General features: G+C 38.3%; 1 protein-coding gene across 3 annotated transcripts in view; it reads right to left on the reverse strand.

The window, feature by feature from the left end:
* Window positions 1-27,442, reverse strand: part of Sol1 — a 278,403-nt gene that overhangs the window by 1,977 nt on the left and 248,984 nt on the right. For all 3 annotated transcript variants that reach the window (XM_072903292.1, XM_072903291.1, XM_072903290.1), the window contains exons 9-12: window positions 24,485-24,677; window positions 19,937-20,127; window positions 6,386-6,593; window positions 2,842-3,089 (exon numbers count right to left, since the gene is read on the reverse strand). In XM_072903292.1, coding sequence (XP_072759393.1) covers window positions 2,842-3,089; window positions 6,386-6,593; window positions 19,937-20,127; window positions 24,485-24,677 — 840 coding nt within the window. The remainder of the gene's footprint in view (window positions 1-2,841; window positions 3,090-6,385; window positions 6,594-19,936; window positions 20,128-24,484; window positions 24,678-27,442) is intronic.

Consider the following 27,442-nt stretch of genomic DNA (forward strand, 5'->3'; position numbering starts at 1 on the left):
ATGCATTCACGTTCGTGTTTGCTTCTCGTAGACCTTTTTATTGCTGCGCGTATGCGAAAAAAAAATAGAATACAACGGGAGGGAGGGAGGGAGGGAGGGATATTGCCGTGACGAGGTAAAAAAAAAAAGGCTGTAACATTTTTCTGACAATCGTGTGTGCGTTACATGTAGGAACTCCTACGATCGATACGAAATATCCAATTTTTTTTTTTTTCCCCCCAAAGATTCCGTAACACAGTCAATCGTTACAAGTAAATTGCGAGTAAAAGAAACAAAGATATTTTTCTCCTCTCTCGTCTCTTTTCTCTCTCTCTCTCTCTCTCTCTCTCTCTCTCTCTCTCTTTTCAGAAAAGGTGCAGCGAACCCTTTTCTCATTACCCGTTCTCCGTATTTATCAAATTCGACGATAACGTTCGAACTGATATCGGATCCTGTTACGACGCTTCGTTCATTATGCAATCTCACGCAAGCTCCTCTGGACAAATATTGCAAAGTCGGCGATACAATCTAGAATATTGAAACTGCCGCTACACAATCTCGCGGAAAATGCCGGCGGGGAGGAGGGGGGGAGGACAGGGAAGAGGAGTGGGTCGCGACATTATCGTTGATTGCCTATAAATACGCGTCACATCCGGCCGAGTCCTATTTGCAACTTGTTTCGCGACAATGGCGAGCAATTCTAGTTGACCGCGCATGCCGGGGCCGTTGTGCCGAAAGTAATTCATATTGTTTGGTTTCGTCGAGTCAATTTCTCGAGCACTATGTACAACCGTGCAAAATTCAATTTTACATAATTACGTGGCCTGCGATGCAATAGCGCAGTATATTCACAAGCGGGAACGCGCGGCAAATCGCGTTATTATTTGAAACTCCTTTGTACGGTCTCAATCGGGATTGTAATGAGTAATGCGCAGGTACATTTTTGTTTAAAGTTGTGACACACATTTGAAATGTACGAACGAGACTGCGTTCGCGCGAGGAAGAATTATCCTTAACGAAATTAATCAAACCGTACAAAATGCACGAATCCGTACGAGAGTATTTCAATTGCGCGCGCGCGCGCGCGCGAGAGAGAGAGAGAGAGAAAGAGACAGAGAGGGGGAGAAAAATAGCGAGAAGGAGAATTTGCACATTTTTTTCCCCCGTTTCCTTTCGCAATTGTTACCATTCGAAAACGGCGTTTAAACGAGCGACTGAACCGAAGCTCGAAGATGTATTTCGGGCTATTAAGCCCCGGCGTGGGCGCCGAGGCTACTCCCCCGTCCAGCGTGCAACAATGCTCCAAGTTGTAACAAAAGTTTCTCACCGAATCCGAGGTATTCGACCCCGTTTGCGCGAAACGAGTGAATAACGGGCTTCTCTCTCCGCGCAATTCGATTTGACGCGGTACGAGCTCTAAAGTACACCGCCTTAATTCATTCTGCTGCTACCTTTTCCAGGCTCCGCGCTCTTCTATCCATTTACGCGCGCGCGCGTGACTTTTCGCCTTCTTCTCGGTAGAATGAGAATGCGAATGAACGCGAATCTCCGTACAATTCAGAAAGCCAGATCCCTCCACCGGCTTTTCTCTCTCGTAGGGCGTTCTTTTATGTTCAAAAGACTCAATTATTTTCCAGAATGTACATCTGCTTCTTTTTTTCTCTCTGTATCTCTCTCTCTCTCTCTCTTCTCTCGTCTACGAAATATACACAGTAAGAAGAAAAATCAGAGAGCAAGAGGGAATAAAATCTGTCATAAGGATTGCGGAGAGAGAGAGAAGACGTTTAAATAGACGGAATATAATAACTATCACGCGGAATATAATAACTATGACGGTTAACAGCTGCCTACGGATTGTATAATGCAAGCTGCGTTAGTAGGAAGAACGAGACTTGGTCCGGTTGAATTTTCAGCAGAAACCATATTAATACCGCGTACAACTCTCTCGTTACGTTACAAGGAACATTATGTTACATTACAAAACTATATTATTAACTCTAAAATTCAATTGAGTACAATATACGTTGTACTTTTAGCTAGTAATATTATGGGTAGATTTCTTTCGTCTTTCACAAAAGATCTCTCTTCTCTCTGTGTAATGTCATATCTTTCGCACAATGATACTTTTATTCGTTTTACCTCGACTATCTCGACCAACTCTACTTGCCGATTTCATATAATAATTAAAATAAGTGCTCAAATTTTTCTATAATAATAAAAAAAAAATTCGCGATAAAAAATACGGTTTTTTTATAAATATCAAGTGGGATATAACAAACATTTTACTATCATATTATGATTTATATATCGCGATCAAAACTTGCGCGATAACTTTGCGCACTCCACAGTTTACATTTTTTTTTTCCTCTGTTTTTGATATTTATCGTAAATTATTGTATTATATATGGAAAGAGAGCATAACATATATAAAGGTATGAACCCTGCGAGCAGTTTTTGGAAATTCAAATGTAGAAATAAACTTATGCGATAAACCAAATATTCTCATGGGAGTTGGCTGTCGCAATTTTTTTTTTTAGCAACTCGCATTTCATATTTCACATTTTCCATAACGAAATTGTCGACGGGGATAAATAATGAACGGTGTAATATGTGTCTAAATGTTCACCGAGTATACCTAACGTATATTTACGATATTTAGCGAGAAAAATTTTAGGAATCGTGTTTTCCCTCGTCGAGGCACACCATACCTTTGTTAGACATCATGTCAGTCTCTCGTCGTTACGTAATGTATTGCGAATGATATAAAAAATGAGAAAATATCTCTTTTCCTGCACAAGTAGAGACTAAGAACGCGCTGCACAGTGATATAATTAATTAACTAATTTCACGAAAGCCCCTTACCATGCCGTACTGATCCGTTGCTCACAGGTATCTTTATCGTGTAATTCTCCTCCTCGTCTAGGAACACGTAGCTGGCATTAAAGCCCGTAGCGTCGAGACGATCGTTACTCTTGAACGTAACGCGGAAGAACTTCCTGTCACTGTAAATGTCGAATTCCTTCATCTGACCGCAATGTCTCTTGTACTTTCGATCTCTGATCATGTAATTGGAGAATTCAACGTAATCACTGGCTGATACAGCTTCGCACCTGCAAAAAATTCCGGATCGTTAATGATATTTCTTATTATATTAATCGGGCGGGAAAGAATACCATTCAATGCTTCGTTTGATTAATTGATCGCAAACACAGACGATTAAAATTGATAAATATTCTGCATAATTATATCTGTAACAAAATACGTATCACTTATGTACGCGTGCAGTATCGATTTGCAGGATCGTTTCGCCACTGATATTAATCACGAAGATAATGTCAACGATAAACGAAGAAAATGTTGCCGGTTAAAAAAAAAATTACTTTCTAAATATTCAAAAATTGGTTGGCAAAATATATGGCAAGGTGTGTTATCGTAAACATTTTTTACATTTATTGTAGCGAATAGAGTACGATTTTTATTTTAACAACGCAGTTGTTTGCAGCCACGTATGTATATAAATACATAGACTTTTATTGAATGTGTGTTGCATCAACTTTGTGTATCTTTTTTTTTTTTATTTATTTTTCATAACTAAATCTTCTCAAATGTATAATCATAAAAAGTAATAAAAACAGTAATAAAAATTGAGTGAGTGATAAAGCGAGTGAGTGATAAAGCACATATCATAAAACACATTATAATCTATTTCTATCGCATATTACAGAAGCTTTGTACATAGCTCTGTATTCTAACTTTATATATGTATTTATATATCAAGTTATCACGTTTTCATATTAAGTAAAACATCATGCGCTCGCAGCTCCGTAATTTTATCGGAATATATCAAGTAAAATAAATATATTCAGGGGATTAGTTAAAGTTTGGATAGTTAAACGACTCACTTAACTTTTCCTTGCAAGCTTTGATGGCTCAAAAACTTTGCCGGTCGTGCATTTCATTAAGAAAGTTATATGTATCTCTCCATCGTCCATTATTACATCTCTCGAAGAAGATGCCCTCTTGTCAGAGGCAGATTCGATTTTCCACCGACTATACGCGTAAAGTCCAAATCTTTCGATAAAATGCACGCGTATCGGCTGTGTATATTTGAGAATACGAGGATTATAGATTATTAAGCATTGAACTCACCGGCACTCGATAAGCCGTTCAACTTTTTGCGCGCGATTTTACATTCTCTCTTTTCAAAATACGTCTCATACGAGATATACAATACATTGATATATATCCCTGATGAAAAATGAACCAGCAAAAAGCTCCCGATATCTACCTCTGGAAGGAATATCGATAAAACCCGGATGACTTTTCTTAACAGTCTTCCTTGGCTACCCTCTCGGTCATAAATTGCATTCATGGCTCCCTCTCTCTCTCTCTTTCTCTCTCTCTTCTCTGGCAGCATTTCCATAAATAATTCAATCTCGGCCTATTATTCACATCATTCTACCGCGAATGTTATATACTTGTATAAGCCACTTTTTTTACGAGAAGAGTAAAATCTTTTGTTGTTGATAATCATCTAATTATTTTAATGATAATACAATATATAAAGAGAAAATCTCTATTGTCTCTATTATTAAAAATAATATATATTATGTATTATATTACCTTCCATTATACGAATGAATTAAATAATACAATAATATGATCTATTATTCTTTCATCGAGCATAATTGAAAGCGACCGTGGTAGCATCGTCCATCAGATAAATAGAAGCGATAAGTAAGATTTACACGTTCGTTTCCGGCCAAGACAAACGATATATCGTCGCGAAAAGAAATATTGATGCGTGAGCGATGGGGCTATTATCGCGGCGATGAAGAATGTATATCGCGCCCGCTAGTTGGCCCGATGACATAAGTGGCAATTCGGGTGATAGATCATCATTTGCCTGGCGCGCGCGTAACCCAAAATGTCTCGAGGACTGTTTACCGGCGCTCAGATTTACGATCGGATATGCATCTTTTTCCTCGTCTCGCTTCGTCGTCGGGGGTTGAAATGCATCTACCGAATAGAGCACCTTACGATGGATATCGTTCGGTCCAATCGAACTCTCATCTCGTTGCGGTTGAGCGAAGAGAGGGCGATATATATATATATATATATTTACGATATTCCATCTCTGAAGTAGCAACGAGGGAGAATCTTTCCCCGATTCCCTCCACGTGTGTCGCGATAAATAGTGTCCTGAGCGACAAAATTATTAATTTACAGAGCGAATCGCGTTGCAAGCTGACCGGGTGACGTGGATTCCACGTTCCTTGCATCGTGGTGCCGTGTGCGACAAACGAGCGCGTTGTGTTATAAAATTCGACAGAAATTGGCGAAACATGATTAATTAGCGGCTTCCGTGTAATGAACGTAGCGTAACGTTGCCGCCGGAATATTGATGGCCCTGCGATTTAATACGACCCAATTAGGAAACAGCTATCATATGACCCGGACGCACCACTGGCTCCTCCTCTTTCCTCCCGTTTTTTCCCCTCGCCCCTCGCCCCTCGCCGCTCGCGACTACCCTCTTTTCCTTTCCTCTTCGATTCTCTGTATCTTCCGCATGCATACGCAAGCTGTTTACGACACCATCTCTCCCTCTCTAGGTAGCCGTCTATCACGCTCCCGTCTTGTTCTAACGTACGCGGAAACTCCGCTCCACCATCTGCTATATCATATTTTCCGAAAAAAGAGCTACGGTATGTTATATTGTTACATCGGATAATGGGTAATATGCTCGTTAATAACTGTCTGCGGCATGGATGACACGTAATTGCCTCCGTTTCTCGATAGTAACGGCCGCCGATACCCTTCACCGCAGGGCTTCTTCCGTGTTTCGATAAGTAGCTGAGAACTTGGATGCAGTTTGATATAACGAGCCGTCTCGGCTCCCAGTGAGAGTACAAAATTGATCGCGATATATTGTCGCAAATATACTCCATACGCAAATTTACTCGAAGAATATATCTATCGAGTCTCGGCGAGATTATTTAAATCTTACGTTGCACACAAACCCATCTCTCTTTCGATATTCGCATTAAAAAATTTCGAGATAATCAATTTGATTCATTATTAATATCTGAAGCATGGATGTTCCATTAAATATTTACCACAATACATGTATATTTTTGCCGCTAATATAATTATCGTCAGTCGCTTTTATTCCATTACCCGATATCTCGCATTATCATTTATATTAATTAATTTTCGTTTCTCATTATTTCACATTTCCGCGATATCATTCATTGACACATGTTTGCTGACGGTGAATTTTTTTTTTTTTTTTTTTTTTTTTTGTTTCGAAATTACTTGCAACTTTAATGACGTTATTAAAGGCTACTGGGTTCTGTTCGCTCTTTGTGAAGGTAAGAAAAGATTCACTTTCGTTCATTAAACTTACGGTAACACTCCCTCGACGTCGAAGAAGTGGAAATGAAGGTGAACTCGCTCGTTAAGCTGACCATTGAAGAAGTAGTGGCACTCCGTGCTACGAGGATACAGCCCAGGGTAATTTGGCGACGCGAACGTACCATTCCGGGTCTCGTTGCTGTTGAAAACAAAGGCACACGGATACTGCCCCTCCTGCCGACCTGTCGTTATCCCGAAGTCTGAAACAACCAAGCATACATTCCTAAGTATGTTGCAGTTTGAATTGAACGGGTCAAGCAAAAGCAGCACCAGACGAGAAAGCTAAAGGAACGTCTTTCCTTTTCTATCTCTCTTGTATTTCGAGATAACAAAACAAAGTGAAAACTTTATTCTTTCAACTACCTATTTTTTAATTAAATATGCTAGTTATCACAGTGTTTATCAAAGATGGAGAGAGAGAGAGAGAGAAAAAGAGAGGAGTACAATTAATTTAATTTAATTTCTGGCGCGTTAAGCGTACAAAGGGAATCTCACTGTTCTCTTTTTTCATTGTTCACATTTATTATCCTCGCGTACTTCATTATTACAAAAGAGGGAAAGGGGTGCATTTATAATCTCCTGATCGGCTTAATAAATATTGACATGTACTAATAGCTGGGTGTGCACCGTAATACAAATCATTGGCGGTACAGTCGTGACGTTGTAAATAAATGCGCCCGAGAAATATGAATAATATCGAAGTAATTACTATTAAATGTATTATTAATCGACAACAGTTTCAATATAGAGACAGCATCAAAATCAAATATTAAATCCCTCGGAGGGTTTCGAACACGCCGTTCGCGCGTGTATACATGTACAAAAGCCCGTGTAAAGCCTGCGGCGCATGATGGCGCTTGTTCCCATGCTATATTGCTTGCAAGGCGGTTCCCTGACAACGGTTTGGTGTCGGAAAATGCGACGCGTGTCAGAACGACGATCTACAAGGCTAGATTCGACGGTGTTTTCGCTGCCGTTGGTTGCCGATGCAACCAACGAGGCGCATCTTCATTTTTAGTTCATTTTTCGTTTACGAGACTCGAACCTCTCTCCATTGTTTGTCGTGTATAACGATGAGTGGAACAATAAATAAAAATTATCATACAGCCTGTTCCTTTAAACTTTAAACGCGTACTCGATTCGTCAAATGCCGCGAAGAAGCAAGCTCATGTGTTCTCAACGAATTGACCGGAATTGATCAGTTTATCTTGCTCGAGCGAAAAAGTCACATGCGCGCGCTTGCTACCGTACTATATTTTTCTCTAATCCTCCTTTTTTTATCGTCGCAAGAAAAATTTATTTTATCTCACGATCGTCTTCGGGGCGCTCGAGATATAGTTAATTCCGTTCGAGGCTTATCCGTCGATGCGACAAACAAATCGAGAGAGGCATTTCGGGCCGGTGGGACGTAAAATAATTGAATAATTCCCTGCAAACATTCCAAGCGTCCGTAGCTGGCGCGACTTCGTGACCCTTTCTTCCTTCCCGACCAACACCCCCACCGATTAAAATTTCTCGACAGAAGCGGCCGAAACCTCATTACGGACGACTCAATTAACTTCGATCGCGACGGACGCCCCAGAGCGACGGCTGCAAACCGGGAACGGATGGTTTAGGAAAGATTCCCGGCGCTTCCTTCCTCCGGGAAACTTTCCCGGAAAGTGATTTCCATCCCTCGTCCGCTTTCTCTTTCTCTCTCTCTATCTCTCTCTCTCTCTCTTGTTGAAAAATATTCGTCTCAGCGATGCGTCGCCGTTGGCGGCGGCTACTCCGAGAAGTGGGATCGTATACGCGACAAGAGAGAGAAACGTTGAGAGACTTCCGAGAGAAGAGTATGTTAATTACGAGATCGGCCCCCGTTGTCACACACAGGGAAACCGTCCGTTTGAAACGGCTCGGTCGCAGTTACTGCGGAACTCCTCTCGAGAGTTCCTAAAGTGCGGTACACCGCGCTGCGAGTTCCAAGTTTCTCCCGTGGCTGTAAACATCGAGTAATAAGCTTCCGCGAGACTTTTGCGCTTAGTTAGCCGCATTTGTTACGGTCACCGTGTATACGGTCACTCTGTCTTGTTGCGGTTGGCTCGCTGGAAGGAGACGAACAACGGGTGGACGGGTCGATCTCCAGGGAGAAAAGTGCGAAAAGCGTTTGAAAAGCGCTGAGAGAAAGAGCGAGAATCGGTCAACCCGGCCATTTTTCTCGTGAATCCCTTTTCCTTTTTAGCTCACCTCGCGATCGCATATTGTCCCTTTTATCCGCAACGCTAGTCTACCCCCTCGCGCGCGACTCTGTCTACTTCATATTCATAAGAAGTGATATTAAAATTCACAGTAGTAATCCACAAAAATTGCGAATAATGCATAGAAATTGGGACTCTATTTGAATGAAAGTAGCTACGTAGAATTTAGACGGATTTTGAAAAATCAATTTACATACCTTCTCCTCCTCTGCGATATTTACGCGTAAATGAATCTCGCGATAAAGAAAAAGAAAAGAAAACACTAATTTCCTGAAGAAATGCTAGAATTGTGCGGGAACGTCGTTCGAACGGAGCTTGTTACCGTAATTGTAATTTTTCAATACCGCGCGGAACAAATGTAATAATAATCAACAGCCTTTTTTATTTCACGTTCCCCCTTTTTTCTCCCCTCTCCTCTTTTCCGCCTGCACAATCGGAGTGAACGTTTCATGTTTCAAATGTTTGCTGTACAAAAAAAATCCTGCAAATCTTTTTTTATTTATGACTATTGTGTGCGTGTGTAAAACGTTTGTATAAAATTTCGTATTGTAGAAAAGCTCTGTATAAAAAAACTGTACAAAAAAAGAGAATGAAATTTCTCTTTTTTTCGTTTGTTGGTCACGACAGTATCAATTCGCGGGAGCATTAAATTCACATTTGCGCATATTTGTTAAAAAAGACAATACTGGATAAAGTTAATATCAAGAATATTATTTTGTAAAATTGTTACATACAAATATTTTATTATTATTAAAGCTATAAACGTATTGTGTAAATAATGCGCGATCTCCCAGTCTCTTTCGAAAAGGAACATCGCGTCCGTCGTTATGACCGGACGATACCGATCGTATATATTCGTCATTTAATAGAACCTTTAAACATGCACACAGTACGCCGTATTTTTGCCGGAGGGAATTGCTCGACTGCAATTAAGGTTCCGGATTCGCGCTCGTCGCGTTGTGATTTTTATTGTTACGAGCTCGTAAAGGGTACTTCTTGACGACGTACGAGAGATATCGCGAACGTTTAAGCATTCGACGTAATACCCTGCAAGCTAAACTGCGTATCCGTGTATATAGGATGTATGAAAAATTGTGGTATAAACGGAAATCGAGGTGATTTCTTATGCAAATTTAAATCAGAAATATAGAATAATATTTTTTCAAGACTCTGTCTGTGAGAGAAAACCGACTTTGGATATTTTGGAATAGATTTTAAATTTGTCGAATATATGTGCATTTAATTAATAATAAAAATTGATTCAAAAAAATTTCGCTACAACTATTGGCTGTTTGTAAACGATGTTATAAATTGGTATGGATAAAAGTTTGCAAGTAATAAATTTAATAATGCATTTATTTCAAATAACAAGTTATATTAAAAATGCCGTTCTTCTTGTCGCACAATATTATCGGCGAATTAAAAAAGTATAAATTGATAATAATATGTTCTAAATGTTTATTTTTTCAAAATTTTGTAATATTGTCTTGTGTAATTGGAGATAATTTTGATTGTTTTTATAAACCATTTCCGTACTCGACAAATCTTTAAAGTTAATCTTCTCAAAAACCAAATTTTATATCATATATAAAAATTTTATTCTATATTTTTTACTTGCTCTTGAAGAAACATCATTTCACTTGTATTACAATTTTTTATACATCTTGTACATTGTTCGAAATACTTTTTGTTTTTTTCATAGCGCGTGTATACTTATGTATCTTAGAAAACCATTGAAAGGACCATTGCTTTTTTTCTTCCCGCATCTATACTATTCGCTGTATAATATTCTCTTTCTCTTTTCCGTCTCCGCATCGCGCTTTCATATCTTGGCTAAAGGAATATCTTGATTTACATAACGCGATATCATCGCATAACGCACCATTCGCAAAGATATTTTAATCAGCCGAGCGTGATACACGAGCATATGATGTTAGTGCGGATCGCAAACCTGTCTGGCGAATTAAGGGTGGAACTCGACGCTGTTTCATTGTTCGTTGTCGTTCTCTGCGATGTAATAAATGTTATGTAATCAGAGCGATTAAACTGATTTTCCTAACGTCGGCCGAAATTTTATTATCAAAAAGAGCAAAGGTTTGATTTAAATAAAGATATTTGGTTTTTATATGGTAACTACACAAGTCTGTGTTGAATTGTGGAAAAATAAATAAACTATAAAAATAAATAAAATGGTAACGCGCGAAAATATTTCCCGAGGGTATTGAAAGATGCTTTGCAAAAAATGCATCGGTCTCGTGCGATGCATTTTTTGCTAACGCCGTATATTAGCTGGTCTCTTAGCTGGATTAAAGAGAGAGGAAACTTAATGGAATTTTTCATCAAAATTATGATGGACACGTTTATTAAAATTCGATAAAACTACAGTAAATACCTTTCAGCAATTGCGACAAATAATAATGAGGGAGATTTTGTTGCTCGTGGAAAATGTGTATAATAATTGTGATTTTTCACAGCCACGTCATCTTCGTAATCTTAGCCCGATCGAGAGTATGATAAAATATGACAGGTTGAGAACGTTTCCCGGACGCGGCACGATTTCGCCGATTCATCGAGAATGAAATGCTCTGCGCGCGTAAAGTGTCGTGTAATTAGCAGTAAATAGATCGCAGCATCCGCACCTGCTTTTAATAGAATTTACCGTCTCTGATGATCGGGATAGTGCAAATATTTGTTGAATTATATGTGTTCCACATTCTCTCTTTAACGTAATGCGGAATAATCAATAGTATTGCTAAATCAGCTGCTTATTATCGGTGAACCCACTGATTACAGTTGAAATTATCACATTCACTATCACGATATACCAGAGCTATATTGTGTCAGATATATGAATCAAATATATACTTGCGCGCGAATACTATGCTTGGGAGATGTGCGAAAATTAGTGACTATGATAGAGAGACTTTCATCATCATTTCAATTGAAATTTAACGATCAACTAATGAAGAATTTTTTTAAATAGAGCGTGAGAAATGTTGAAAAAGCCGTCAAAAGCAATGAGTTTTACATACTTGTACTGTCGTTACACGCCATGCTTTCGCATATTCTTTCCACGGTGATCAATCGGAGTGACTGATGCGTGTGTTCTGTGCGCGTAATTCCTTAATGCGCTGGCGCCGCGCAATTTGTCTCCTGTTCCGACCGTTGAATTTCGACGTCGAAATCGGATATTTATGACACCGTCGCGCTTCGCTTTATGACATTTCCCGATAGCTCGCGACGCCCGGGCAACGGCGCGGTTAAAGGCATCTCCGGATAACGCGTGTTACGTTCGATCGAACCTGGCCGTGATCCGATATTCATTTGCGGTGTCCGGAACGGAGAGAGTGCACAATCCCTACATCACACGCGCAAACGCGCGTATCGAACTTGAAAATATGACGCACGCCTGTAAATTTAAAAATGACAGTTTTTGAATTATTCCATCTCACACGCGAACTCGCGCTGGGAGATGCGATAAATTATTTTTATCTCTTTTTGTGTGATAGTTTTCTCGCTGTTAAATAAATTAATAAATTTAAATCTATAATTAAATTAAAATATATATATATATAGTATAGTAAAATATAAAGAAATAATATATAATAAGAATAATATAAAAATTATATATATATATATATATAGATATATAAAAAATGAAATATATCAAAATTTAATTAAATTAAAATATTGTATATCACAATTTTTCGTTTCAATATTACGTTACCTATTTTGTGTTTGCTAACTTTTATTATGCAAAGTGTATTGAATCCAAGGAAGGATCCCCAAGAAGAAAGTTGCGTAACAATTACTTATTTATTAAGCGCACCGTTAATAAGTAAGAAGCTCGTAATTTACAGAGTGCCCCAAGCATCGCGCACCTTTTCTCGATTGTAAGTTACTTAGGGAATTTGGAATTCATTTTTCATTGTTTGTTTTTTCAACTTGGCAATTTTTAGTATTTAAATATTCTAGTAACTAAATTCGGCATTAAGATTTCATAACGGTGTAGATGGCTTGGAAATTAAATGTAGAAAATTTGTGGTTGTTGGATCACCTCATGTATCAAAAAGCTGGAATCAGAGATTAGATACATGACAGTGAAGTGTCAATCTCAATTAATTCCGAACGGAAAAAAGATTGATAGATTTATCAGCTCCACGTGTAGAGCTGATAATATATGTATGTCGCTGTGCAAAATGTTGTTTTTTACTGAATATCTGTATCTAAATTTGTTTACGATATCGGTTAAGAGAAGCGTTCAGCGAGAGATATTTTAATGTATTATAATTTAATCGGTCAGTTATTCATCCGCGTAGCGGACACTCTGCGTCAGTTATGCGTTGCGTGAACGCGTAACGCATCGTTCATATTATGAATTGGCTGATTTTATTTCGATGATTACCGGCAACGTGCCAGAAAATATAAACTGTCCCGTCCGATTGAGTGCATTACGATATGGAGTGAATAAATCAATATTACTAAGTTCCCAAATGGCATCATATTGACATGCGTATATAGAGGGCATAAATAAACGAGTTTTCCGAAATGTTCTTGTGAATTATCGGGACTCGATGCCAGTAGTGGATTGTACATGTGTGTGTCGATGTTTATTACCGGGGAATCATCAAATTAATACCCGCGAGCAAATAGTTACGCTCGCGCGATGGTTCTTTAATGTTTATCGAATATTTAGCAAAACGCACCAACGTTGAATAACATTGTATATTATCCGCACAATTTTGGCGTTTAAATTTAATGATCGCAGTCATTTATCTCTCTCTTCGCGTTAGTCTCAAAGAATATTATCACGATATATATTGCGAAATATATTGCTTTTACAATTTAACGTTCAAGCGTTGCTATTACGATCTTATTCGTTCGCCGTTTGACATCTATTATTAATTTAAAGTCCCAATTTTGGTTAGTTTGGTTGTGCAATTTTTTTTCTACTTGTATCGTTTTGTTGACGTTTCGCGTTTCAGCGTAGGGTTTTCATTTCGAAATGACCCCGTCCTGGACCCCACACTCGACTCACTCTTTTTTTCTCGGTCACGCCGCTTGTTTCACGCTGGCAACAAGCAATGTCCGCCCTCCCGTTTAAAGTAACGAGACCGTCGCGCGTTTGTCTGCGCTTTGTTCCACATTTTTACAGCAGGAAATTACAGAGTGCTATTTAAACATTATATGTTCCGATATGCAGACCGCGATTTAACAAGGACGATAATAAAATTGATGATTCATGCGAGATAATCGTAATAAGATACCAATTTAACGGTCTCGTAAGCGCTTATTTAACCGAAAGAAATCTTCGAATTTCGTGATTACGTTTTAGATCAAATGTATAAAGTAATTTAGCAACCTCTTGAGGTATGTTAATAAAAAGATGATAATTTTAACGAAATGGATTAGTTGCTATTTTAAATGTATATATATATATATATATATATATATATATATGGAGATTATGTAATATAAATATGTAAAAGTAAATTTCCCTCGATACTTTTGAAAATAAACTGCTTCGATATTTGGAGACTCGTCGAGAAACATTTTACGTGTAATACTGAAATATACATTTTTATAGAAATATCTCTTGAAATGTGAAATAAAAATACTATTATATGAATAAATAAAGCTAAATAAACATAATTTTTACGTTTAAAGTTCAATGCTTTTGTACACATGAAAAAATTGTCACACAATTTTCATGGAATTGCTTTTGATATTTTTCAACAATATTGTGCCCGATTTTGTCCATTTCACATCGTAATAAAAACCTGTCCTGCAATAGTTATCGGTATTTTTAAAATTTCAGCTTTTTCACAATGTTATTAAAAGCATCAACATATACGATATGTCGAGAGAGATGTTCCTAAATTATTTTACATCTGTTACTGATATTATAACCATACATGTTACACGCTGAAGGAGTAAACAATCTCGCTGTATGTATTTGTTGTCGGACAGGGTTTGTGTTACGAACTTTGGTATCGCGGGTACTCTCGGGATTGCGTGTCGGTCGAACGAATCTCCGTTAACCGGCGAGAGAGTTACACGAGGCAGACGAGAAACCTATTTTGTTTTACCATAGCGATTCCGCGATTGAGATTCACGCACGAGTACCGAAAGAGGGAGAAAGGGAGAGTGAGCAAGAGAGAAAAAGAGAGAGAGAGAGAGAGAGAGCGCGGTCTCTTTTGGCTCCGGTATTCGCGGCGGTATCCGGAGAACGGCGGATCCAATAAAATGGTACGTTTAGTTGCCCGTTACTCCGATAAAGCCTAGCCGAGGCGACCTATGGCATCAATTTTTCAAGGTTGCCGAGACGAGAAATTTTCTTGCCAGAGGAGGGTTCCTTCTCTTCCTCCCTCCGATGAAAGCGGATACATAACTTCATGGATATATACTGGGTGTATTGAAAGTTGCCCCATACTTTTCTTTATTTTTACGTTCTAATGTAGGAATATTTAATGTATGTATCATATATCTTTTGTTGAGAGACTTCTTACTATTCTTCTTCTAAAATCTTATCATGACAGCGACTGACCGATATTTTTCTGTCAGTATTTTTAAATATAAATTAGAGAAGATCTCTTTCTTTTATATATATACAGTTTAATTTTTTATCTGGGACAGTATTTCGGCGAAATTAAAAAAGAAATATTAATATTAATTTAAACACGATTTATTATAATTTCAAGATTTATTATTAAGAGTGAAATACTCCTTTTAATCATTTTAAAATATCATATTTTTTATCTTATTTTCAACTAAAAATTTGTCATTTAGTATTTTTTGCTCAAAAAAAGTCAAAGTCGCACACTCGTAGTCCTTTGCTCTCTATGCACAAAATGAGATTTAACTAATTTAAATATATAATCCTCTATCCTAATTTTACATTCATACTTTTTTCTTTCACGTAAAAAAAATGTTAATTCATGTGTAATTTTTAAAATTTTATTACATTCATGTTTCACAGATATACATATAGATTAAAGAAATACATTCATTTATCTTAATCTAATTATTTATCTTTTGTATTTTCAATCTTCATAATTACAATAATAAATCAATGTATATCTTGGAAACATATGTCAATATTTAATTATATACATATGTCAATTTTTAAAATTATTGTACTCATCGAATCTGAATATTCGTAAGCGATTGTACTCAATATTAATATATACTTCTTCACATATATAAAAGTGATCAAAGCAAGTGACGGCAAGAAAGGTACAAGAGATAAAATGAGAGAAAGAGAGAGCTAGAAGGGGAAAGAAAGAGACGGTGTATGCGCGCGCTTATTTCTCCCTCCTTTTTTTCCAGTATACGTGGCGTATCCGTAAAATTGATAAAGTTTTGCAAGAACTTTTATAATACCCGGTAGAAGAATGTTCAAGTATATACGACCTGGCAATTTATGTTACTCCAGAACACGACGCGCTGCATCCCGAAGTCGACCGAGATGGGTGGGAACCAGGACTGTCCCGAGCTAGCGTATACCTACGTATATATCTATATATATCTATATACATACATATATATATATATATATATATATATATATATATATATATGCACGCAAGAGCTGCTTATCACACTTCTGCGTGGGTATAACTGTCGTTAAAATCGTCCGGTGATCTACATTACAAAAGATTCACCGGCGTCTCGTAGTTTGGCACAACGGTGGCGCTTCGGCTTCGCCGAGGCTTCTCCTCGTCGTTTCCTTCCTTCCTTCCTGGCCCTTGCCTCGCCCAACTTTGCAATTGTAATCAACGATAACGATTCCGGCACCTCGTTTTACTATTCGCGCGGAATAACTCTCTCGAAATGCAAAACGCTCTCTGTTCGAAGGTGGTATTTAAAGGACGGTCGCGTCTCGTGTGAACCCGTTCTTTTTTTGTCCCTTTTATTTCCCGTACAAGGTAGTTTGGGGGACGTTTCGACATGTTCGAGATCTCGATTGCCTCATAATTTAGTGACATCGTGAAACTTTAGAAATATAAAAAACGCTGTTAGAATCATATATTGTGGAACAAATTTTAACGCATGTTTTAATGTTATAAATAAAATTAATTTTATGCATTGTCAAAAAAATGTAAAAGAAATAACTTTTTTATACAAAAATTATGATAATTTTTACATCAAATTTCCATATATATAAATTAGACTTTACGTGTGAACATTTTATGTAACTTTACTTCATGTGGTAGTAATTTTATTTCACATTTTAAGAGTTATATGTTTTAAAAAAATATAAAATTTTTTTGAGCATTACACAAAATGTTCAAATTTCTCTCAAGCACCCAAAGTTCAGCAACATTTTTTTTTATTCTTTTTGAATTTATATATATATATATATACAAATTCAAAAAGAATAAAAAATAATTGTTACTGAATTGAATTTTTTATATATATATCATTAATTTTTTTAAGGGTTACATTTATACATAAAATAAAGATTAAATGTTAATCTGTTTCTCAATTTTTGACAAGATTACAGATACATATAATAAAATAAATAATAACTAGAATTATTATTTTTATGTTAATATGTCGAAATGTTTCGAAACTTTCTCTTTCAAGATTTTATAGCGTATATGTGAAAAGCATGCGATCCCATCTTTTCATATCTTAATAGTTAGTACGTACGATTGAAACAAAGTTTAAGTTCGCTTTATATAAAGAGTTACATTATATAATCGAAGTGCAACGAGACGCCGAGCGAGACGTGAACGAGACACCGTGATGATTCTCTGTATATGACTCGGCAACAATGCGATGTACGATGCACCCCTATCAACTTTGTCGAGTTTGTTGGAAATATTGCGTCGCAACTAAACGTTGAAGTTCGAAAGCGGAATACGTCGGGTTACATTAAAGCGTTACCGCTAATACGGTGGTAAGTTTCAAACCGTTTGCTGCCAGCGGTATACGTGTAAATGCGTACAACATATGTACAAACGTGCCGAAACAAACACCAAGTGAAGCGAAGCATGAATGTCGAAACGCGACGACGATATATTGTTTTACAAAAGCGCCCATATCCCACTTACTGCATCTTCCATCGTTACGATGAATTCGTCAATCCGTCACCGTCTCCTTTCGGCGACGAAAGTCGACAACGTTTTTCTTTCGCCAGCCACTTTCGAAGAATACGTCGCTTTCTAACTCGTCTACGTCGACGATATTTGGCCCGTTCGACCGAATTCCGAAACTTCCGGTCGACGTCCTTTTTCCCCCTCCCCGCGAAACTAAACGACTGCGAACACATCGACGTCGTAGCGATAAGTCTCCGCGGGAAAACGTCGACGGTTTGACGCGAAGTACCGTCCACGTCGTCGACGAGGACGAAGTGAACGGAGATCGATGGTCGAAGTCACCCTTCGAAATGGATTCTTGTGTTATCACGACATGAAACTAGCTCGCGATCGACAATTCTGTGTCAAAAGAGAGAAAGAGACAGATGCACTTTTTATAATTAGATTAGAGGGAGAAAGTACCTAATTTACCATCGCGGAAGAACGAGAGACTAATTGCAAGAAGGGTGAATTGCAGTGAGAGTAGACGCGTCATAAATCTCACGCGTGTTTGTCGTTGCGACGGTTATTATCCCGAAACGTCATAACAAAACGAGGAGCGTGATATGTATGTACACGTGTATTATGCGTCGCACGACTTCTTCTCTTCCGAACAGTGTCATGTTTATTACAAGGACTAATTTAGAGACAGCAGCCGCACAGGGAGCAAATGTATCGCGCGACTCCGGTTGACACGCACATATCAGTCCGGGATGACAGTCTGCCGTTTCCCCCCAAAGGAAATGTCCTAGTCAGCGAGTAGAATGTTATTCCTGAGGGAGATTGGCGAGTCCTTTCTAAGACGCGTCATATCGATTCGTCGCCAAGAACGTCGTTGTGCTTGTGACAGTTTGGGAGTAAGAGACCCGCGTCTCTGATTTTCTACGAGAGGGAAGGAGACGGTCGTTGAAGGGCGTCGACTGTGAATCTCTTCCCGCGGTGTCCGTTCCAGTTCGATTGTCGAACGCCTACCTCGATTTGCGATCCCGTCTTTCTCGAGGACTCTTTCGAGTCTACTTATGTGGGCCTCCTCTTCTCCCCTCCCTCCTTTCCTGTTGAGAGGAGAGTACCCGCATCCCTCAGCGCGCGATAATTCAGCCGCAAAGTTTTCGAGGCGGGATGGAGGCGGACGGATACGTCCCGCTCGTAAAAATTAAGCTCAAACTTGCCGGTTAACGTTCATAATATCCGCGGAACCGCCGAGGAGAGCCGGTGACTTTACCGAAAACTTCGCCGCCCCCGTATCTCTTTCCGCCGTTGCGAAATAGGTCGGATCCATTTTGCCGCGTTTCAATTATGCGATAGCGCGCGAACTTTCGACCGATGGTCGGGTAGAGAGAGAGAGAAAGAGAGAGAGAGAGAGCCGCGGGTGGGAGGGCGATAAAATACCCCGGCATAATCGAGCGATATTCATCCCTTAACTGATGATACGGCGAGGTTGCCTCTCCCTTCTCCACCGCTCCTCGCGCCTTCTCGACCTTCTTCTGCATCACTCCCGCGCTCGCGCCTAGCTTGATATTTGAGACAGATTGTTTGCGTGGCTGTGCCGTTTCTCCGCCAAACTTTCCCTCTGCTTAGATGCACTCTCTCGACTTTCCGCGTTACGGAATCCAAGACGAATACACTTCGCGATCCATTTGTTCCGCTACCGGTAGCTGTTCCCGTCCGCGCGCGTTACAATCCGGGCTCACCTGCTGGTGATAAACGGTGCAACGTGGAGAGACGCATTGCTATCGCGATAGAATGCTCGGCGGAAATTGAAATTTTGACGGGACATGGGTGCCCATAGGAGAGAAAGCCCGGAATACGGGATTCTCCCCTCCCCCTTCCCCCTTCCTCCTTTCCCTCACGTTCGCGGGAATATATAAGATCGTACGTCACTTTCCCGATTCTCGCGCCGCGAACACGTTTCACGTCGATAAGTTATTCTCAATGATGCTCGTCGTCCATCTCTGGACCGGAACATTCTTGATCGATTTTCACGGTAGGACAATACTACGTATAAATCTAAACTCCAGCGCACGCTCGTACGGAGAATTCTGTGTGTGCGCCTCGGAGGATTCGATTTGAATTTTACAGCAGGAAAATATACAAGAGCGTCTTCTCTTTACTTTATCCTCCCATACTTGTATCGTCGTATATGTCACAAATGCGAGCTTATTATTAAAGACGATATATATATATATATATATATATATATGTATATATGTGTCAGGCACTTACTTTCCATGAAGGAGTACGTCGCTTTAAAGCCTTTTGAATGGCGGGACGACGTTACTCCTTGAAACTCCAACGAGAGTCGCGGACCGTTGCTCATGATAGGTCGCGGCGGTGTCTCCCCGCAAAACGAGTCTATTTTTTCCTTCTTTCCATCTATGTGCACGAAAGCCACTAGTGAGTCCACTCCTTCGCAGCTGTAAAATAGAGAAGAAATATATGTATTTATATATTTACATAGAAAATACATATATTTGTATATTTATTTTACATTTCGTCTATCTATTATATTTCGTCCGTGTGTAATCAAAATTGATTATTTAATTCATTTTGAACGCGCGCCTCATATTTGCGGGTATGCGCAACAACCAAAATTTGATACCTTCGAGCGCAATAATTATTGCGGAAAACCAACAATTTCCATATAATTTCAATAATTGCAGATAAAATATCTCCCGCAATCATTTTATAATTTAATAATATGAAATGGTATGGAAGAATGAAGAAGATATAACGTGCATGCACACCGAAATTTTATTTAAAAGGAAATTATTATCTGTCTATATATACACAACTGTTTACGATTATTGCACATTTTTCTTACAATGGCAATTTTAGTTGTGATTTTCATTTAGAAGAATCGTTACAGACACATCAAGCGGGCCGCGCTACGCGGTTATATTAAGGAACCGTCTCTCGAATGCGAAAAAGCCGTCACGCGTTACAAAACGCACACTCGATAGGAAAAACTTTTCATTTCCTTGACAAAAGACGCTCCTCCTCCATCCCCGGAGGCAGCCCGTATTTTCCATTCGCTTCTGATTTCACGTCCTGTTAGAACACAAGGAACAGGAATCAAGATGTATTTGTCCCGGTACGCCGCCGGGACACGTTGTGTACGGCAACACGTTGTGCAACGCGTTGTCCAATTTTATATTCCGGCGCTTACGACGCCGCCGGCGAACTTTGAACGATAACTCGACACCGAGTTGACACTGTCGCGCAGTCTGGACTCTTCTTCGCTTCAGGAACTCTCGCGACACTCTCACCGTTGTCGCCGTGAAATTATCCTTTGCAATCTGTTTGTCTCCGACTAGTAAAACGACCAAGTACGATTAACTCAATGTAATTTAATCGCGTTTATTTCTTGCCAATTAATGCAACATATTTTAACGTTTATTGCGAAATTTTATATATACTCAATTTATGTATTTAATCTGACATAATTTTTTAACTCGTTACCACATGTAGCAATGTCATATGTAAGAGAAAAAAGAAAGTTGCTTAAAAGCATATAAATTTCAATTATTACATTTAAACTTTATCTAATTCATTAATTATAAAATGCAATCTCACGATGCTTTAGTAGGTTTGAATAATTTACTGTTGTCAGACATATCATACGTAAATTTAGAAAAATCGTTTTTATAATTTTTCTTAATACTTAGAGATTAATATAAATTTTCAAAAAACTGAAAAAGAGTGAAAAAAATATTTATCTTCATAGTGAAAATATGTTATCTTAAATGATTAATGACTTAAAATATATTTTGTCTTTTCGAAACGTGATGCCATTAAACAATTTTATTCCACAAACGTGTGGATTGATCAAATCGTTTCTACCTGAGGTCACACACTAGTTCAATAATTTGGATGCCTGAATCGATTACGTTGGAATCTGTGCGTTGCATTTATCGACGAATATGCCGCAAAGTGCTATCTTGTCGAAAGGTTTTCGAGAAGCAGCGAATATTGCGTTCGGGAAGCTGTGATACAAATATACCTGCAATTAGTACTCTTACTTTTTCGGATTGTGAGTATATATGTGTAACAACACATTTAACTTTATTTTGAAATATAATATCAAAAATGTTAACAGCATTAAATTTTGAATTAATGATATACCTGTCTTTGTTGTTTGTTTCAAGTTGAATTCAATCCAACTAAAAAATCTGACTATCTAAGATAATACGATAAGTAAAATATACACACACAATGCACAGAAAATGCATTTTTTAAACATTAGAAAAAACTTTAAAGAAAAAGAGTACATTCTTTACATGGTTTAAATCGAGCGTATACTTGTAGAATTATTTTACGTATTGTGTTAAACGTAGAAAAGAAGCAAACGCGTTTATCTTTTCGTTTTTTACGACAAAATGTTATGGCATAAACTTGAAAGGAACATAATCACGTATAAAACTCATTCTCGTATAAAAATAAAGCTTTCCGTTACTGTGCATTTAGCAACGTTTGAGCGCCCCTATTACGTCCTCCTTCTATTTCAGCTCAACCTGTGGTTTACTGCATTATACATTAATTACAAGCAATTGTGCCTCGCGGGCACAATTCACAATGGATGGCTTTTAATCGACCAATTTACGATTACGGCAAGACATAGCTCGAGTTTGCGCTCAAGCCAGCGGGAAACACGCGTAATAAAGAATATTATTCACTCCCGTGTCTGCAAGGCCTACATGTGTGTACGCCAACATCATTGAGCGGCAACGATTTCGTACATGAGCAAATTTGTGCGACTGCATGAATGCACGCGGCCGCTCGAAGGAAAATTTCGGACCAATCCACTCGGATGATTGGAAGGAAACTGGGCAGAGGAAAATCAGATGTCGACGCGAAACTCTCCAATGTCCTATATTCACGAGAAACCCCTCTAGCGTTTGAATGCGCTCGATGGCTTTTCTGCGTGCGTTACGAATAGATATGACATATTATGAAATATATGCTTATAAATACACGTGACAGACGAGATGGTACTTTTCTTCTTCTTTAATAAAATGTATCTTGCTCTTTCAAGAGAGAGGATATAATGTTGTAGAAGCATATCGTAATGTTACTTTCAACACTAGGTTAATATGGCCAAATAATTTTTTTGCTTTCGCTCACGTGACATTTATTTGACATTTTGATCGATAGTTTTTCAAAACTCTTTTTAGGCATGTGGATATATTGAAAGATTATTTTACAAAGTTGGAAAAAGTTTAGAAAATCATCAACTTTAAAAAAACTGTTATTTAACTATGTTTATTTTTTTCTACATGAAACTATGTTTACTTTTTTCTACATGAAAAATCGTCAAAGGGATTTTTTTCTTTGAATACAACTATATATTTTTTAGTGCACAAAATTGCACAAATTCACATTTGAGCGAATACAGCAGCGTTCAATGCAAATGGAGGTGAGATAGGAAAAAAAAAAAAAACAAATATATCTGAAAAATATGTATGTACTCTAAAACATATTATATTAAATATTAAAATATTTTCTTATATCATCAATAGTTTTGAAACTATTTATTTGTCATAGTTTATTACGTGTTTATAATAATTGATGATGCATTTTTTAAATGTAATCCATTATATAACGATTGTAAATTTGTGCGTGTCTGTAATTAAGTAATTAGGTAATTTCCATTGTTAAAAACGCGATTGAAGAATTTTTTATTTAAAACTCTATCGCTTTATATGCCAGTGTAGCGCGAAGAGCAGAGGATGGCCTGATTACCATTCACACACATACATATATCAATCATAATTCTCAGAGTTTATTTGATTGTAATTATCATTTTAAAGAGACAGACGAACTCTCGATTATCGTCGAATGCACGACAAACAATTGTGAAATGTGATTAAGTACCACTTAAATGCTAGTTCAACGGTACGCCGAAACCCTAATTAAATGGTGTTCAAGATCAGCTACCTGGAAAATGAATGAGAAGATAAGTGATCGCGGCCGGTACAATTGTCGAGGAAACCATTGTATCACAGACGGTTTCCCTGGGATGTCGTTCTGCCTTTTCGACTATGATGACAGTTCCTCTCTTCAATTCTACGTTTTCTACTGTGAAATTATGTGTCAAGATGATTTAATCAGATCAATTCATCAAATTTTGAGGAAATTCAATCTTTTTTTGTGGATTAAATTTGCATATATCATCGGTAAACCGATATAGGAATTTCGATAAATCAGTGTTGATTGGAAAGAAGAAAAGAGATGCATCGATATGTCACAAAAAATTTCCAACGCTACGGTTTTATTAATCGTTAAATTGAGACTGATTCCTTCCTTTACTCTTTCAGTATTTCGATCGAATTATAAGATGAAGTACGATAAAAGCGACGAAGAGCGTCTCGTGAAATTTTGAGAGCGCACTTATCGTAATCTCCGGCGCAATTCAAAGATAGAGGCAGATGACATCCGTTACGCGCACAAATACATAATACATGTACCACGCCTTTTGTGTTGCAAGAATGGACTAAGGGTACTAGACACGATGATATGTATCGCGAGAGTGCACCGTTACTAAACGCAACGACGTTGAATACACGCTCATAAAAACACGTCACACGTATTTCCGTAAAATCTCACGACACATACACGGTATATATCGATCGCGCGCGACCCCGAGTGTCTTTCGCGAGGAACAGACCAAAATTTTATTCGTTTCTTTTTTTTTCAAATTCACGTTAAAATGTAAATTTTCAGACACTAATTTTAGCGTAGCCAAATTATCCCTGGAAAATATAATAAACTTACTCATTCGGTGACATTTCGTTCGGCGAATGAAACAGATTCAGATCCTGTAATATCACCTGCACCCGTTCCTTTCCTCTTCCTTGGAAGTCGTATGTACAGTGCGTCCTGGGTGGATACGGGTTTGGATATCCAGGCGACATGACTATGCCCGTTTTCGTCGAATCGCTATTGTAAACCATGTCGCACAGCGACGCTGTAACAAAAGAAGACGCGCGATGACTTAACGAGCGGCAACAGTCGACGAATAAAAAAAACGAATGTAACAAAAGTAATTAATTGACGCGTCGACGAGTCAAAGGGAGGCAAAGAGAGAAGGGGCCAATTAAATTACGCGACAGCTTTCTTTCGTCGCGGCGCGGCGCGGCGCTTTGTTTCTTTCTTTTTTCTTTTCTTTTTTCTATGCCGAAAGATATACGTTATACGAGTTAAATTATGAATATTTCGCGTTTTAATTACAAGTGCCTTGCGCATCGACGGTTCGCTATAATATGCAAACGAGCTCTGGCTGTTGCGTGAAAATCGCGCAAAGGCTGCAAAAACACGATAATAATTATGTGTGCGGTACATACTTATTACAGTGGAATATTAGTGGAAATGAAATATATCCTCTTTCTCTACCCAAATCAGGATGTATGAAAAAAATTTTTTTAATTTCGCTCTTAAAGGCAGAATACGATGACAAATACAAAGAGGACGAAACATTACATTTGTTAGATATAGCGAATAAAAATTTCGAAAAAAACCATTTTTCTATTATCATATACAAAAAGTAATTAAAATTAATTATAACGAATAATATATATATATATATATATATATATATATATATATATATATATATAGCCAGCTTTTTTGTCGCACTTCCTTTCACAACTCGTCGTCGTTATGAATTCGCTTAGTTTTAAGATTAAACGAGTCTCGTGAGGAGCGCCCGAGGTACGAAATTATATAATGTGATAAATATATCTTAACCCCGCGCGCGCGTATAACGGCACACGATTGTGGCGCGTATTCGTTTCTCGAGTCTCTACGCTTTAATCTTCCTGACAGTTATTAATCTTTCCTTAATTTAACGCCAGAATCGCTAAGGTACATTCTGTAAGATGAATCTTCCGAAGAAACGCCGTCATTAAGCAACCCTTGGCGTTGTACGACGTGCGTACTTGTATATATCCTCGTGAATATATTTTCGGCAATTCCTATGAGAGCTCTACTCACTCTCTCTCTCTCTCTCTCTCTCTCTCTCTGTCTCTCTTGATGAAATAGTGCGGTATCTATTCCTGACTATATTATAAAGTATTGGTTTCATAAAACGATTGTAAAATTCATGCCGCTCCTAAAGGAAACAAAAGTTAAAATTATGTGCTTCCATGTATTAATGATGATAAACCACGATGAAATGAAAAATAACATAATGATGACAAATCACTAAATATGGTCACGTCGTTGCGATAATTATCAGAATTTACCTTCCTAAATAAATGCACGAATCATCACATATCGATAGTGTTAATTTATCATTGACTTGGTTTAGGTTGATTGACCGACGGTAATTAATATTGGTATACCAGGCGTGTAATCGAGAGGTCCGAAAACTCGGCTCAGGGCTGCAATAATGCATGTTGAATACGAGGCATGTTGAATATTGTCCCTCCCTGTCTCTTTCATAATTCATCGTCGCCCACGCGCAACATGCGGTCCGAGACGTGTTCGTATGTTCGCGAAACGCGAAGAAATTCGATAAAAGTGTCATTTGGCTGGAGTCATCGTTACTGCAATCTCGACGGTTTCAAAGCCGTCGTCGCCAACGCGAGCCGCCGACAATGGCTTTTATCGAGTTTGGAAAAAGTAACGCAATATCTTGGCCTGCCAGCTACCTTAACGACCTTCGCGTGCAACATGGGCTCTCTTCCTCCCTCGCCCCTCTCTCTCACGCACATATAAACGCGCGCGCGCGCGCGAGAGAGCACATGTACATATATTTTTCTTATATATAAGTATTATATATTTTTGGTACCTAAGAAAAAAAATATATTTGTATTAGTTCCGATGTGGCGCTTTTAATGGTTGCGTTCGAGAAGGAAAGTCGGCATTGATACGACGAGAAAACCTGGATGAACTGGAATACTGGAAGGGCGCAGAAGGTATCAATGCGTCGTTGTCGTCGTCAGTCATGAATGTTGTATGAGTGTTTGTATCAGAAGTGTACTTATCTCGAACTTTGCGTCGCTAGGAGAATATTGGAAATATCGTTCGTGCGCTATGCTCAAGTTTGTCCCTTTTGATCTGTTTTTTCTCTCTTTCTCCTCTTAACGTCGTTTTTAGCTCCATTTCCGCCCCGAGACTACAATATGCCTATAGTAATGTGCTGGGCGTGTTGTAAGGAAATACATATCGGTATGCATGTTTGAAGAGACGCGAACGTTTCCTCGAGAATAGTCTGTGTCAAAAATCTAACACACACTTTATCCATTTTTTTATACATAATTTATAAAGAAAGCCAAGTCTTAGATAGAGAAATTGCGTCTGCCATTAATTTCCTCTGTCGTGTTTCTTGGTCGTTCCGTCGATGCATAATTTTCACTCCAACGGCGTATTATTGGAAATGTCGGGACTGGAAATGCGCATTATGCTATGCCATAATGGTCGCCCTTAAAGCTTTCTTATTGTTGAGCATTGCGTTGCGTCGTATATACTCTCGCGGGGAAAACTTAGGAAAATGCGCGCATCGCAAAAAAGAAACCAGACATTATGCGATTTTGTGGGCATGTAATGTCGTGAAAATAGTATGCGACGGCTTTACACACAGCCGAGCTGTGTTGACCACGTTTTAACGATATTCGATTAAAAATACATTAATTCCATGAAAATTCAGCATTGCTTGGTTTAACTTTATACATATATTATATGCGTATAATCTACGCAATTGTCTTTTCATTAATTAATCTACGGATTTAT

The sequence above is a fragment of the Anoplolepis gracilipes genome, chromosome 12 (genome assembly GCF_047496725.1).
Source record: "Anoplolepis gracilipes chromosome 12, ASM4749672v1, whole genome shotgun sequence".
In the NCBI taxonomy this organism is placed as follows: Eukaryota; Metazoa; Arthropoda; class Insecta; order Hymenoptera; family Formicidae; genus Anoplolepis; species Anoplolepis gracilipes.